This window comes from Haliotis rufescens, unplaced genomic scaffold (assembly GCF_023055435.1).
Source record: "Haliotis rufescens isolate VD_foot unplaced genomic scaffold, xgHalRufe1.0.p SCAF_20, whole genome shotgun sequence".
Taxonomy (NCBI): domain Eukaryota; kingdom Metazoa; phylum Mollusca; class Gastropoda; order Lepetellida; family Haliotidae; genus Haliotis; species Haliotis rufescens.
The window spans coordinates 3,552,627-3,567,875 of NW_025963891.1; the positions used below are offsets into that span (position 1 = coordinate 3,552,627).

At 40.9% G+C, this 15,249-nt stretch overlaps 1 protein-coding gene across 2 annotated transcripts in view; it reads right to left on the reverse strand.

Annotated features, from left to right (window-relative positions):
* LOC124142702 (neuronal acetylcholine receptor subunit beta-3-like) overlaps window positions 1–15,249 on the reverse strand; it is a 123,622-nt gene that overhangs the window by 53,171 nt on the left and 55,202 nt on the right. For both annotated transcript variants that reach the window (XM_046511292.2, XM_046511291.2), the window contains exon 2: window positions 13,874–14,342. In XM_046511292.2, the coding sequence (XP_046367248.1) occupies window positions 13,874–13,988 (115 nt within the window). In that variant the 5' untranslated portion in view covers window positions 13,989–14,342. The remainder of the gene's footprint in view (window positions 1–13,873; window positions 14,343–15,249) is intronic.

A 15,249-nucleotide genomic window follows, 5' to 3' on the forward strand; every position in this document is an offset into this window, starting at 1 on the left:
AATGGTAGAAATAGGATAGGCTATGCTGTAATGCACATTCGAAGATGTATTAATGTTAGTCCGAATGGTAGAAACAGGATAGGATAGGCTATGCTGTAATGCACATTCGAAGATGTATTAATGTTAGTCCGAATGGTAGAAATAGGATAGGCTATGCTGTAATGCACATTCGAAGATGTATTAATGTTAGTCGGAATGGTAGAAATAGGATAGGCTATGCTGTAATGCACATTCGAAGATGTATTAATGTTAGTCGGAATGGTAGAAATAGGATAGGATAGGCTATTACAGCATTAGCATAGACTCTGTTCATGCTGTATAAGCAGAGACTATGGTATTACAGTATCAGAATAGAATCTGATCGTACAATATTAGCATAGACTCTGACATTGTATCATTAGCATTAACCATTATCTGTTAGCGGGAGCACATATAATGTCATACGGTATTATCATAGACGGCGATCGTATTGTATAAGCGTGTGATGCTCTGCTACAGTATTGTCATAAACGACGACTGTATTCTATTAGTGTGTGATACTATGTTACATTAGTATAGTGAGTGAGTGAGTATGGTTTTACGCCGCTTTTAGCAATATTCCAGCAATATCACGGCGGGGGACATCAGAAATGTACATTAGTACAGACTACATCTTGACATATTGACTGAGGATCCGTGAAAATCCGGGTTAGAATAGATCTTCAGCAACCGATGCTTGCCGTAATACGAGAGGTGCGACTAACGGGATCGGGTGGTCAGGCTCGCTTACTGTCTTGGTTGATGCATGTCATCATATCCCAATTGCGTAGATCGATGCTCTTGATATCAATCACTTGATTGTCTGGTACAGACTCGATTATTTACAGACCGCCGTCATATAGCTGGAATATTGCTGAGTGCGGCGTTGAACAACAAACAAACAAAACATGTTGTCTAAGCATAGATTGTGATCTTGCTGTATTAGCATAGACTATCAGCTTACAATATCAACACTCAAGAACGACTCCGATAACCTGACATCGAGACATCATTGAATTTCAAATGTTGTGAGCAGGTCTTGTCTCGGACAAATCCAATTTTGATTTTGGAAGCCCCAATGTTTTTATACTAAAGTCCATTTGAATGGTAGCCTCGTGCTCCGATGTATGTAAGTCTTGAAAAGCCGAGATTCATCAGACAGTGGATATTAGGTTTTAATTTAACTCCCGAGAGGCAGCAGCGACCTTCCCACAAGGCCTAACGTCAACGAGACAGCAAAGCTTGGGTCACATGGTGATAGAGTTTGGTCTTTATATGTGGAAGGACACCGCGAGGCATAAAGCTTGTAGGCACCTACCCTGCGACTCAATAGACAGTTAAACGCTAGCCTGTATTGTCCTACCCTCGGTAAGCAGAGGTCTAACACCAAAGGTTGAGTAGGCTAGACGCCCTATTACACGAGTCAGCAGATGCCGGCATGTATAGGCCCACCCTGAGGCCGAAGAGGTCTGATCTCAAAGGTAAAAACGACTAGGGCTATATCGATCCAGTAGACGCCGGCATGTATAGGCCCACCCTAAGACCGCCTCACAGTACTAGATGGCCTGTATTGCCTACCCCGTAACAAAAAGGGTATGACTACAAAGACATAGTAGAGGCGCCACCAAACATGTCACCCAGTGACAGTAAGAGTCCCACGCCTCAGACCAAAGAAGCAGGCTTGTGTAGTCCCATCTTCATGAGGCAAGGGAGTTAACTGACTGTAAACGAACTAGGCGGGAATTATGGAGTTATATTTTGGCTGGACAAACGAGTCTTCGAACGAAATAGACATCCGGTTCATAAACAATATGGCGACTGACGTGCAGATTACGGTCGATTGCACTTTTTGCAGAGCATTGTACTGTCAACTGAGCGCCGACAGATGTTTTCCAATGTCTTCATGTTTTTAATTAAGGTGCTCAAGTGATTTGATTCTCTTCGCGAGGTAAGGCCCATTTTATTACCATAAAGATCTCGATCATCGATCAGATCGTCTTGACCGTGTGCCGCTATTTTGTTTGAAGAAAATGCAAGTGAAAGGAGAGGTTGAATCTGAAAGGAGGGCCATAGAAGGGGCATAACTCGTAACTGTCACTGGTGGTGCTATGATCGAGCTACGAAATTCCAGCCTACTTCGGCAAGGGTGGAAACTGGATTTTTATAGTCAGTTAACTCCCTTGCCTCGGGAAGATGGCATAGTCCTACCGTGTGACAGTAGAGGTCTACCACACGGGACAGAAACAACTAGCATGTGTATTACTCCAGGAAAAAGGACGGACCCCACCTTACAAACCAGTCCAGGTCGACCTTTATGGTGCCACACCAGGAGATAGCATGGGTCCCAGCCAACAAGTCTCCATGCAATATAGTTAAGGCTGCCTGCCACTGTGATTGGACTCCAACGGTGGGCAAACATTTAGACTTCACTAATAAGTATCATGACACTTTGCCTGCAACGCTGTCGATCTACGCCTGCTCTTCCAACAGTGAATCGAACATGGTGGTTCAATACAGAGACCAGCCATGCGCAGGGACCAGTATGTGTTAACCAGGATTCTGGTGGTGATAGATGACTAGCAAAGCAAGGACTCGTCAACATTGTGAAATATAACTATGTGTACAGGGTGCACATTAAACACATCTATGACACCACAATATTACCTACAGGATCCTTTCTGTTTTCAGGAATGGACAGTGGGTTGTTATTTATTCAAACGTACATAATTGTACATCATGTCGAATCCACATTTCAACTGATGCATGCTTTGGAAATGACGGAATTGAGGGAAATATTTTCTTTGGGAACTTAAGCAATTGATTTCAAATTTTGTCGAAAACGGGTGTCACCGGCGGAACTTGATTTCGCATAGTATGAATTGAGATGCAGTTATTAAATATTTTTTTAATGTTTAATGTTGTGCCACATTGTTACCTGCTACTACACTCATGGAGATCCGAGTGAGGACTAATCTTCATAAACCAATGCTTGTCGTTGGAGGCGACTAACGGGATCGGGTGGTCAGACTTGCTGACTTGGTTGATGCATGTCATCGTGTCCCATTAGCGTGGGTCGATGCTCATGATGTCAATCACAGGATCCTGACTCGATTAATTACAGGTCGCCGTCATATAGCTTGAACACTGCTGGGTATGGCATTACACAACAAACACACCTATTACGATTTTCATGTCAAAGTAATTAGGTAGCTAAAATGTTCTTCTAGGACCCCAAGAGAATGTTAAGAGCATTGTACCATTCATTGTAAAGATCAACTCTCTGCGTAGGACGACGCACGTCATCACCAACAGAGAACACATTACATGAACATCACGCAAGGGCGACTCACACAGTATAAAATCAAACTACAAAGAGTTCTCGTTTATTTTTTTAATATTTTCCATAAATGTTTTGTCAAAGTCTAAAAGTAGAGATGCGTGTTAAGAACAGACTGGTAACTTCAGCGCAAATGAATCGCCTCGCCTCTACAATAGTCACTCGTATGTTTCCTCAGCGGATTATATATGCTGCACAATGAATGCTGGAAAATGTATTCTACTTGGAAAATAACCAAGTGCCATTGAAATACAAAATCCGAAAAAACACGTGAACATGTTACGAATGCACTGCTTTGGATGTTCTCCACAAAATAATGGGCGCAATTACTGTGGCACTAAAATACAAGATTTAGGCTTTTGGGATATTCTTCAACCCTTTCTCCGCAGTCTATTTTCTCACAGAAACGTGTTTCGAATTAATCTGATTGCGGGGCCGCCATGTGGAGGGGAAAGGCGATGCACGCTTGGTGAGCTATATTGATTATCATTTAAACGCTATAAAGGAACGACTGTATAACAAGACTAATATAGTTATAGTCGGCACCACGGCTGATGTGGGATTAGTAACAGTACCTGGATAACAACGTTCTAAATCTGACAGAATGGTAAACATTATCCATGTGTCAGAGTCGTAAACAAGATTCATTGCATGTAGGAATTAGTATTGTCAGTTAAGATTGCATTGCGATGTATCCTAAGGCATATTGGTGCCTTGTCGTCTAAGGCGCCGCAATTAGCTATGCAGAGTTCCGTCCCTTAGGCGCGCCAGAAACTGTTTGTTCTAATCCCAGATTTACAATGGTCATGCTTCTTGGTTTGGCATCACCCAGTGCCTGTGGGTTTCACCAAGGTGGTAACCGTCTGAGACTCGCATCACTTCATGCTTTCCTCCCACAACAAGCTGACGTGATATCACTGAAATACAGTTCAGGAATACGTTCAACCAAACTCACTCACTTACTGACGTGTATTACGGGTATCATAATCGGAACGAATTTAGGATTCGAACCAGCAATGATAGGTTTCTTGCACGCCTAGCGGACGAAACACTGCACGGCGAATTTGGGCGCCTCAGACCCCTGGACCACCTTCCAACCCACATGTGTTTAAGACCCGTGAAGATACGGGCTGGAATAGGTCTTCAGCAATCCATGCTTGTCGTAAAAGGCGACTATGCTTGTCGTAAGAGGCGATTAACGGGATCGAGTGGTCAGGCTCGCTGACTTGACGGATGGCATCGTATCGAAACTGCGTGGATCGATGCTCATGATGTCAACCACTGGATTGTCTGGTCAAGACTCGATTATATACAGACCGCTTTCATAGAGTGGGAATACTGCTGAGTGCGACGTTAAACAACAAACAAACAAACAACAGTTTCAACAATAGTTAGTAGATACGTCATGACAACGTTAGATATATAGTTAAGTGGTACCAAGGCTACGTAATGTAAACCTGTGCGCAGTTCTTGTTGACTACATACAGCGATTTAACAAACTGTTAACGCGTACATATTAATAAGAAATATGTTCATTAAGATCGTATCGACACCTACGGCATTTATTTACTTGTATCCACCCGTTCATGAACATATAACTGCACGTCTAGTTCAAACTAAACGAAGGAGACTAGTTAATATATGAGAACCTGATATACAGAAGAACACGGATATAACGAACACGGATAGAGCGAACAAACGGATACAACGAAGTGTTAAAACATCCCCGATTTATCTCCTAAAAATTATCATATAAAAAATTACGTACATAACGAACTCTCTACAGCGAACTAACGGATATAGCGAACTGATATCTGATCACCGACAAGCCCAAATACCACTAATTAGTGACATGTATAGCGAACTGAGAAATCTCACTCAGTGTCAAGTGTCACTGACAATTGGCTGTACGCAATCAGACGCGAATCAACACAATTGCTGGTGACGATTCAACCTAGTTAAACATGCATAATGTTAATCTTAATGCTGATCAAATAATAACTTCAGATACAATTTCGTCCGACCATTGCATTACAATGTTGGTACCTTTTAACTGAATCGCCGGTAGGTGCAGGAGGAAACGTGTATAAACGTGCATGTGTTTTGTATTTTGGATTAGCCAAGGTGGCGGACGCTTCCGAGCGAAAACGTATATAACGAACAACGAATATAACGAACTGATTTCTCCGGTCACTTGTAGTTCGTTATATCCATGTTCTACTGTACTAGTAAACATACGACACACATCATTTACATCGCACCCGAACACTATTAAACCTCTCCTGAGTTTACGTTTAACAATAACATGTCTGCATTGTAGTTCAACGCACACTCCTGACGTCCTGACTCAACAACCAGTGGCTACAAGTCGCTTGTCACGCGTTGCGACGGCAAATCAAAATAGTTCAGTCATTTCAACGTGTTGTTTCGTGGAAGTAAGATAAGTATTTATCTAAAGAGGGAATTAAAGCGACTACGTTGTGAGAAATGTCTGACGCAAGCTTTGATGTCCTAAATAATTCAGCGGTCTCTATTTTCAGTCTGCAGGGATGTTATCGTGCGCATGCCGGCAATGGTGTCACTCTTTGTGTGTATTCATACGACTTTGGTCTGATTGTAGGAACACCCAGACATGGCGTCAAACTGTTTTCAGCTTCTTAATATGAGGAACGCAACGTTTCGGAGTATATCCGTACCCCTTCATCACCTGATACACTTACTATCATCACCTGATGAAGGATTAAGCTTAATATTCGAAACGTTGTGTTCCTCATATAAGGAAATTGACATCCATAAATTCTCTCTCTCACACATGACACTCGTAAATATGTGACACCAGTAAGGATGTGACACCCTGTCACACAAGCAATGGAATGACACATCAGTAAACAAATGACTGATATACAAACAAATGCATAAGTTTGTCATATAAAGGGTGGGTTTCTCACCCGTAAATATGTGACACCAGTAAGGATGTGACACTCTGTCATACAAGCAACGGAATGACACATCAGTAAACAAACGACTGATCACAAACAAATACATAACTTTGTCATATAACGGGTGGGTTTCTCGGCAGGATAAAGCCAACGGATAAAAACGATATGCGTTGGCGTCATATGCGGATAGTGATCCAAATATCAAAGATCAAGTAGGGACTACTTTCGCTGTTTATAAACAAATGGCGTCGCCCCTGTCATTCGGCGATCGAGTCAGAATTAACCATCGGGAATCTGGAGAAACTACTGGGATAATTGCTATCATTATTTAAAGAACAGTCTAATATACTGAAAATCAGTGCTAACTGTGACGTAGCTGATGCATATTACAAGTTTTGGCAATCATGGAGATATAAATTAGGAAACAATTTAGCGAGGGCACTAGCCAAGCTGGATCACTTTCCATATCTGTGCTTGTAGACCTCTGCGGCTTTGAACCTTTTCCACAATTCAAAACAGTTGTATGTTGCCGAAATATGTTCGAATTGTTACTTTGTTTCGTTTTGTCGCTGTGTGTACACCCGACTGCACTCCGTGACGTTATAACAAGACATGACTCTCAACAACGCCTGACTGTGGCCCTTACGTTTCATAGACTAGGGTTAGAGTAGCTTCCCTTTGATCAAGGGCAGTTACTCTATCAGGCAGACCGATGGATTGCCGCGAAAGGCAAGAAAAAACAATTTGTTTAGGAAATTGTTTTTTTGCATATATATAGTTACGCCACTGTATAAGAAACAGGTTTCTGTTGGAACTATATTGGCTTCTGTCACTGTCCGACTGAGAAATTATTTACCCTCTGACGTTATTTATATTAATACCCACATTCCTGGAAAAATTGCAATGTTTAGGTGATGTTTGTAAGAGATGGAAAGAGATTTTCGAGCACAGAATGGTAGAATGACATTATATGATAAAGAGGTTATCACGCGTGTGTGTTTGGGGCTGGATAAATACAATGTTTATTCCTAATACGGGTCGTATACCTTCCCCAAACACACTCGCCTGATAACCTCTATATGTACCAGGAGTGTCTGAAAAGTTCTGAGTCTAACTATGAAGGACTGCGTTGATGAAGTTGGTTGCTCATTATTTTTTAATAAAAAACCTTCCGAGATCCACACACTTACAACGATGCTGGAGTATCTGGATCCCACTTGTGTAGAAGGAATTCTTCTAAAGGTGTTAAAAGTTCCCCACAGCTGTAGTGACGCCATCATCATTTGCATAATAAAAATTCTTTCTTCAATTCTGGGATGAAGTGGAAATCTGACGGTGCCAATCTGGTGAATACTGAAGATGTTTAATGAGTTCAAAGCAACAGTCATGGACTAAACCACGGCCGTAACCGACATGTGTACAAGTGCATTGTCCGGTAGAACAACATACCTTACTGAGTTAAGCCTTGATATTCTCACGCAGTTTCCTGAGCAGAAAAGCATAATATTGTCCATTAATGGTCAAACTTTTAGAGAGGTAGTCCACTAGAAGGATTCCTTAGGAATCCCAGAAAAGCCATCACCTTGCGAACTTTGACAGTTGTTTCGTCTCTGGCTGATAACGATGAACCATTGTTACATATCGCTCAACAAAAGCAGCTGGTTCTGCTTCAATTTAACTTAAAGTTCACAAGAGATGCAGATCCTAGAGTCAAAATCCTTGGAACCCAGCGTGCTAGAATCTTTGTCATTCCCAGTTCATGCCAAAGAATACTCTCATCGTTCTCATGGGGATGGTCGGGTTGCCTAGTGTTTAAGCGTTCGCTCGTCACGCCGAAGACCCGGGTTCGATTCCCAACATGGGTACAATGTGTCCATTTCTGGTGTTCCCGGCCGTGATATTGCTGGAATATTGCTACAAGCGGCGTAAAACCATACCCACCCATCGTTCTCATGCGAGATGCCTACTGCATTGGCTATGTGACGAGAGGTGATTCGTTGATCATCCACAATCAAATCCTGAATTTTATTAACATTTTCCTTGGTGGTAGCAGTTAATGATCTTCCTGACTTTGGGTCATCTTCGAGGCTCTCTCTTCCCCACTTGACATCCGCTGGCTACATCTTAACAGTGGCAAAGTAGGGGGCATCATCCGCTAAAGTGACACCGTGCTCGCATGCATAGCTGTTGGAGACACTTGGTGACAGCGCGGTAGTCAATCTTGTCAATTTGTATCATGAGAGATTACCTTGTCACTTTGATGCCTCCAGAAATATGCTGCCTGATTGTGTATTTGGTCCCAATGCAGCCTGTAAGCATGGCAAATATTGTATTTGATACATGCAAACCGTTAAGGGGCACTTTACATCCTTCGTAGTTAGGCTCAGATGTTTTCGCCATGTCTTTGACACTCTAGTACACACAGGCTATCCATCACATGTTGCGCGATATGGTTGCAAGCATACACTACACTCATATAATATCAAACAAATGACCCAGACACATTGGTCAAATGAATACAGACAACCCTATTTACGCAGTAAACGAATGGCATCCAACTATATTAAAAAATGTTATACAACATGTATGCTGGTTCTCATCTCTCTATGCGCGTCGCTAACTTGCGCAAGCTAATACAGGTCGGTATTATAAAGGCTCAACTCGTTTGTTTCACGTCACATCCGGTTCAAGTAAGCTGGATTCCGTCTCTATTATGACGTCGACGGGTCCGAGCTTAAGACAACTGAAGCCGACCGTTAGCGGATTGTAGGACAAAAAAATATTAAATCGAAGTTATTCTGATAAATTTTGATGAAACGTAAAATTTAATTAACGTGGTATCAATTTCGCCAAACCGCATGGCACGTTTTTCAAATTTGGGACTGAGAAAAAACGATGATTATCAAAAAACGTATTCATGCGTAGTGAATAGTCCAGGAGCTATCCTGGCTTTTAATTCGTGGATAAACCTGCTGTGTTTCCAATGTAGAGGTTGCAAACGTAGATTCGATACTTGTAAATTTCATTCGAAACCGAACGCGATTTCTTGAGGTTTCGAGTTTGAAGGGTTGACAGGTAAGGAATCGAATTTCGAAACCTCAATACCCAACATAAATTTGATTTATCCCCATTCTACCATGACACGAAAACAAATGATTGACTACAATATACCAGAATATCTACGACTGACATGAACCATTCAAACACATACACGATTGACCAGACTCTGTACATCATAAATGATTGATTTGTACATACCATCCCTACACATACATGATTGACTAGTATATATCATCCATGCACATACATGAATGACTGGTATATACCATCCACACAGATACACGATTGACTAATATGTACTATCTACGCACATATATGATTGACTAGTATATACCACCCTTACACATGCATGATTGACTTCTGCCCGGAGAGAGGAAGCTCGTTGGTTCGAGGCCCTGGCCATACCAAAAAATGGTACTTGCTGTTGCTTTGCCTGGCGCTAAGCGTAATGGGATACAGCCAGGACTGGTTGGCTCGGAGTCAGTATACTGTGTCTGAGTGGAGTTTTTATGCTAAACTGCTGCATGGGTATCTTATTGGGCTAGCGCTAAAAAAACGGTATAGGTTCCGAATAGTTTAAGCAGCACACACACACACACGCGCGCGCACACACACACGTGCATATGCATCTATAAGTGCAATTATCTTAAATGCGACGTTGAATCACATTTTACATCACCTCACATGTTTGACTACATATATCTATAAGTGCAATTATCTTAAATGCGACGTTGTATCATATTTTACATCACCTCACATGTTTGACTACTTATATACAAATTATTTGCTTGGCTATCTTATACCATCCATACACATACATCTTTGACGAGTACAACACACCATACAAGCTGGAATTGCACATATACATGATTGACTTACATATACCATACATTATTGACTAACATATACCATCCATACAGCATATATGATTGACTAGCACAGATACACCATGCATGATTGGCTAGCACACATACACCTTACATGATCGCCTGACATATTCCACCGATACAGCAAACATTATTGACTAGCACATATACAGCATACATGATTGACAAGCACATATACACCATACATGATGGACTAGCACACATAGACATATATGATTGACTAACACCTCCCATTCAGATACAATACAATATTGACAAGTACATATACACAACATATGGCAGACTAACATATACCATCAATACACCATACATGATTGTCCAGTGCTCACCAGACATACATACAAAGCATATGACTGATGATATAAAGAAGCCATTTAGCCTGGTCCCATCTTCAGGAGTCCCGAGACGGTTAAGTGGATCGTCAAAACCCCACACCAACTACCGAGAGTCTCGTTATAAACCGCTACCCTAACTGCTTGGAAATGGTCTTTCTAGAAGTAATTTCCCTTTAGCCATACTGATAAGAAATACTTTATGACATGACCGGTGAATTGAATGTTGGTGTGATGAGAAGCACCGATCTGGGCCTGTCGTGTAGCATGGCCAGCCTGCTTTACACACGCTGACAAAGCCCATTCCGACATATCTTCTCCCGTGAAGTGGCGTTATTACTTAAGCTTGTCTGTCGGAAATGAAAATATGTACCGGATTTCATGAGACCATTGATTACGGAGCCTATTTTCCGCCGTGGTTAACGTTCAAATTGAAGGCAGAATAAGCCACGTGAGCTTTAGTATTAGATGAGACCATTTATGTACTTTGATCATGAAAATATCCAATCCAAGACTGATGTTTTTTGATTTCCAGATAATAGTAGTTAATGTGCAGAAAGCGCGCGTTCGTCTGAGCCTATCTCTCACCCACTGTGCATCTGAAAGTGTCCCTTGCTGAGGGGAGAAGCACACACTGGTTACATGATCTTTATTAAATGGAATGATGGAGCCCTTACACCCCTTCTTAGTCCGAGATCAACTGCATTGCCATCGCTGTGACAACATCTTCCTTGTGTGTTATTGGGTACAGCGCCATTACAATACACTTATGTGGGAGGATGTGCAGCGTGCATATGCAGTGCCATCTCCCTACATTGATGTTAATTAGTCCCTGAACATTAAATCTCTGTGTCAACAGTATACCTTAAAAGGATTCTGAAATTATCAAACTGCCTTAAATAGTGTAATCGTGTTCCCATGGCTACCATACACAAATGTTGTAAGTCTTGACGTTAGAGTGCAAGCGACTAATATGGCATGAAATCTCTGCTAAAAGTAGAGGCCATTGTGCCATTCCGACGATTTCAGAGCAGGTGTTTATGAATCGTTATGAAATAGCTTCATTTGAGGTAGAATGTTTGATAATGGAATGATCTACTCCTTGATTTGAGCAGTATGTATGTGAATGTTTGATAATGGAATGATCTAATCCTTGATTTTAGCAGTATGCATGTGAGTGTTTGATAATGGGTTGATCTACTCCTTCATTTGAGTAGTATGCATGTGAATGTTTGATAATAGAATGATCTACTCCTTGATTTGAGCATTATGCATGTGAATGTTTGAAAATAGAATGATCTACTTCTTGATTTGAGTAGTATGTATGTGAATGTTTGATAATGGAATTATCTACTCCTTGATTTGATCAGTATGCATGTGAATGTTTGATAATGGAATGATCTACTCCTTGATTTGAACAGTATGCATGTGAGCGTTTGATAATAGAATGATCTACTCCTTGATTTGAGAAGTATGCATGTGAATGTTTGATAATGGAATGATCTACTCCTTGATTTGAGCAGTATGCATGTGAATGTTTGATAATAGAATGATCTACTCCTTGAGTTGAGCAGTATGCAAGTAAATGTTTGATGAAAGAATGATCTAATCCTTGATTTGAGTAGTATGCATGTGAATGTTTGATAATAGAATGATCTACTCCTTGATTTGAGCAGTATGCATGTGAGTGTTTGATGAAAGAATGATCTACTCCTTGATTTGAGTAGTATGCATGTGAATGTTTGATAATAGAATTATCTACTCCTTGATTTGAGCAGTATGCATGTGAATGTTTGATAATGGAATGATCTACTCCTTGGTTTAAACAGTTTGCATGTGAATGTTTGATAATAGAATGATCTACTCCTTGGTTTGAACAGTATGCATGTGAATGTTTGATAATAGAATGATCTACTCCTTGGTTTGAACAGTATGCATGTGAATGTTTGATAAAAGATTGATCTACTCTTTGGTTTGAGCTATATGCATGTGAATGTTTGATAATGGAATGATCTACGTACTGATGTATGCAGCATGTATGTGAATGTTTGTCAATAGAATATAATGGGTAGATGTGTTTGATGGTAGAGTTCCTAACGCTCCAACAAGTGTAACACGACATGGACATGTTAGATAATGGAACAACAAGAAACATCATCTATACCTTGATAGATTTGTCAAGACCTCCGTGGTGTCTAGTTCACGTACCAACACACTTGCACATATTTGTTTAACAATAAAAACGGAGAATCTGATTCTTTTCAACGCAGGTGGAAATGTGCTTTTGAAAAGAGAATGTAGTCTGTTTTATGGAGTAGTGCTGACACTTTGACTAGCAGTTGTAAAGATGTTGATATGCTTGACAGCGGTTATATCCTCATCTCCACTCAGAATGGATGGAGGCCATCAGCCCATACAGCGTCAACTACAATGCAGCGAACTAGCAGACTGTGAATGTACACATTAACGCTATTGTTTCTTAATTGCATTGCATAAAATGCAGACATTGCCAAATGCCTAACAATTTCAATGTTATCGACATAAATTAGTATATTTCTGTAAAGTGAGATGTACATAGTATTTCTTGTGAAGATAAATACGCAGTCCTCCATGCAGAGCTTCCTTTAGCATCATTAACAAGCAAAATGTGATCCTCATTTTTAAATATCCATAATTACATACGTTATATATTCTTTCTTCTCCTGTTTCTAAGTTTAATTTATGGGAACGACATCGAAACTTTAAACATAATTGTTTAATCCTTGAAGGACCAGTAACTGATGACGCAGTAAAGACGGGGACACCACTTGACGAAACTGTGTACAAACTACGACAAATCTCTACTTGCCGCCATTGATAGACAATCTATGACGCATATATTTGGGCAGATATTGGCAGACAGACTATGACAAATCTCCACAAGCCGAATCTTACAGTATACCAGCAAACTGATGAAGCTTTAGTGTCCTCAGGTAAATAATATTATATTGATCCCCCAAACCGAGGGAAAGCAAAGTTCAGTCATGTTCGAGCTTTCAACAGATGTTCTAAGAGATGTATGTACGTGTAAACCCATAAGTAGGTATATTGCTGTATATATGTTACGGCAAATGGAAGCGCTTAGTGACTGAAGCGTCATACAAGCCCCTGACCATACGATCCTAGACATCGATACGGGCCTTCTCTGCCCAGCCAGGACGATCCTGTGTTCCATCAATGATATAAACATTTAACTGTACGTAATGTTAAAAAGGTTTAAACACAACAAGCAGGTCAAAGAAGGGAAAACGACACACATACCTGATTGTGACAGCGACGACAGCAACAGCAACAGCAGCACTGCTTGGGCTGTTGGAAGCAGGGACACAAAACAACGGGGAATTTTCCAAACTTCGAACATCTTCCTGCATTGCATAGGAGAACGACCCACACTGGGCTACCTGAACACAAATGCACTGTGTCGGCAGCCAATATGTACAATCAAAGACGTATCCCCTTGCATCAAGCGGGTGGCACTGGTTTCACAGTCGTGTGGGTTGATACGGTATCCTTAATTTTCACACCCGGCACTGAACACTCAAGGAACTGACAGACGATGTGACACACGACAGTCTCAGCTGCTGCAGCACGTTGCAGTGCCTTCGTCTGTCACCACAGCGAGTTGGCTGGCGAACAGAAGCGTGTTTATAGCAGAGTCTTCTCGATCTCCCGCCGGCGACTACACAAGCTTCCGATAGGGATCGATGCACATAGAGCTCATCCGAGATAGCTGCAAGAAAAACACATACTTACACGCTGTTTGCCATTCCACCGATACTGTTAAAATGCAACAACGTTCAAGGTATTCTTTCGACTGGCAAGAGATGGACGCCTCGCGCTAAGGTCTGTCGGCACTGATGACGGCACATCTACATCTATTCAACATTGCATCAATTATGTACCGTGTATCGTTGCTAAATGGTGGGCGAGCTAGATGATGAGGCTGTGCTGTGTTTCACAGTTAAAACATATCACACAAGAACAAGAAAGTGGAATGTCAATGTCGCGAATTATACTGACGTGTTCACGGAAAAAATATAAATCTGTCTGGCAACTCATACAAACCTGTTTTTAGTAAACATAATAGTCTGTTCTTTGTAAACATACTGATAAATCCTTGCAATATATAACCAACAGTGCAAAACGAAAGTATCCACAGATGAATGACAATGGCTAAACATGCAACAACAAAAAAGAAATGTTGACTCGATGATGATTTTTTTTATACGGGTATAATTTTTTATCAGAGTAGTGTTTTGGACCTCACGTTTACAACGTTTCGACGATTGTTTTCGGCCTAGTAACGTTTTGATGACGTTTGTTATGCTTTGGTCAGATCTAAATGTCAAGTATATTCCTTTTCTTGGACCATCAGTTTATTTAAATACCATGTATATCCGTATTTAACATGCACAAATGTAAACATGGCACATGTAAACATATTAACCCGTCCTTAGTAAACATAATATCCGGTCTTTAGTAAACATACTATCATATTGTTAGAAAAGATACTATCCTGTCGTTAGTAAACACACTATCCTGTCATTCATAAACATACTATCCAGTCGTTTATAAGCGTACTAGCCTGTCGTTAGTAAACATAATATCCTGTATAAGCGAGTATTTCAACCGTGACA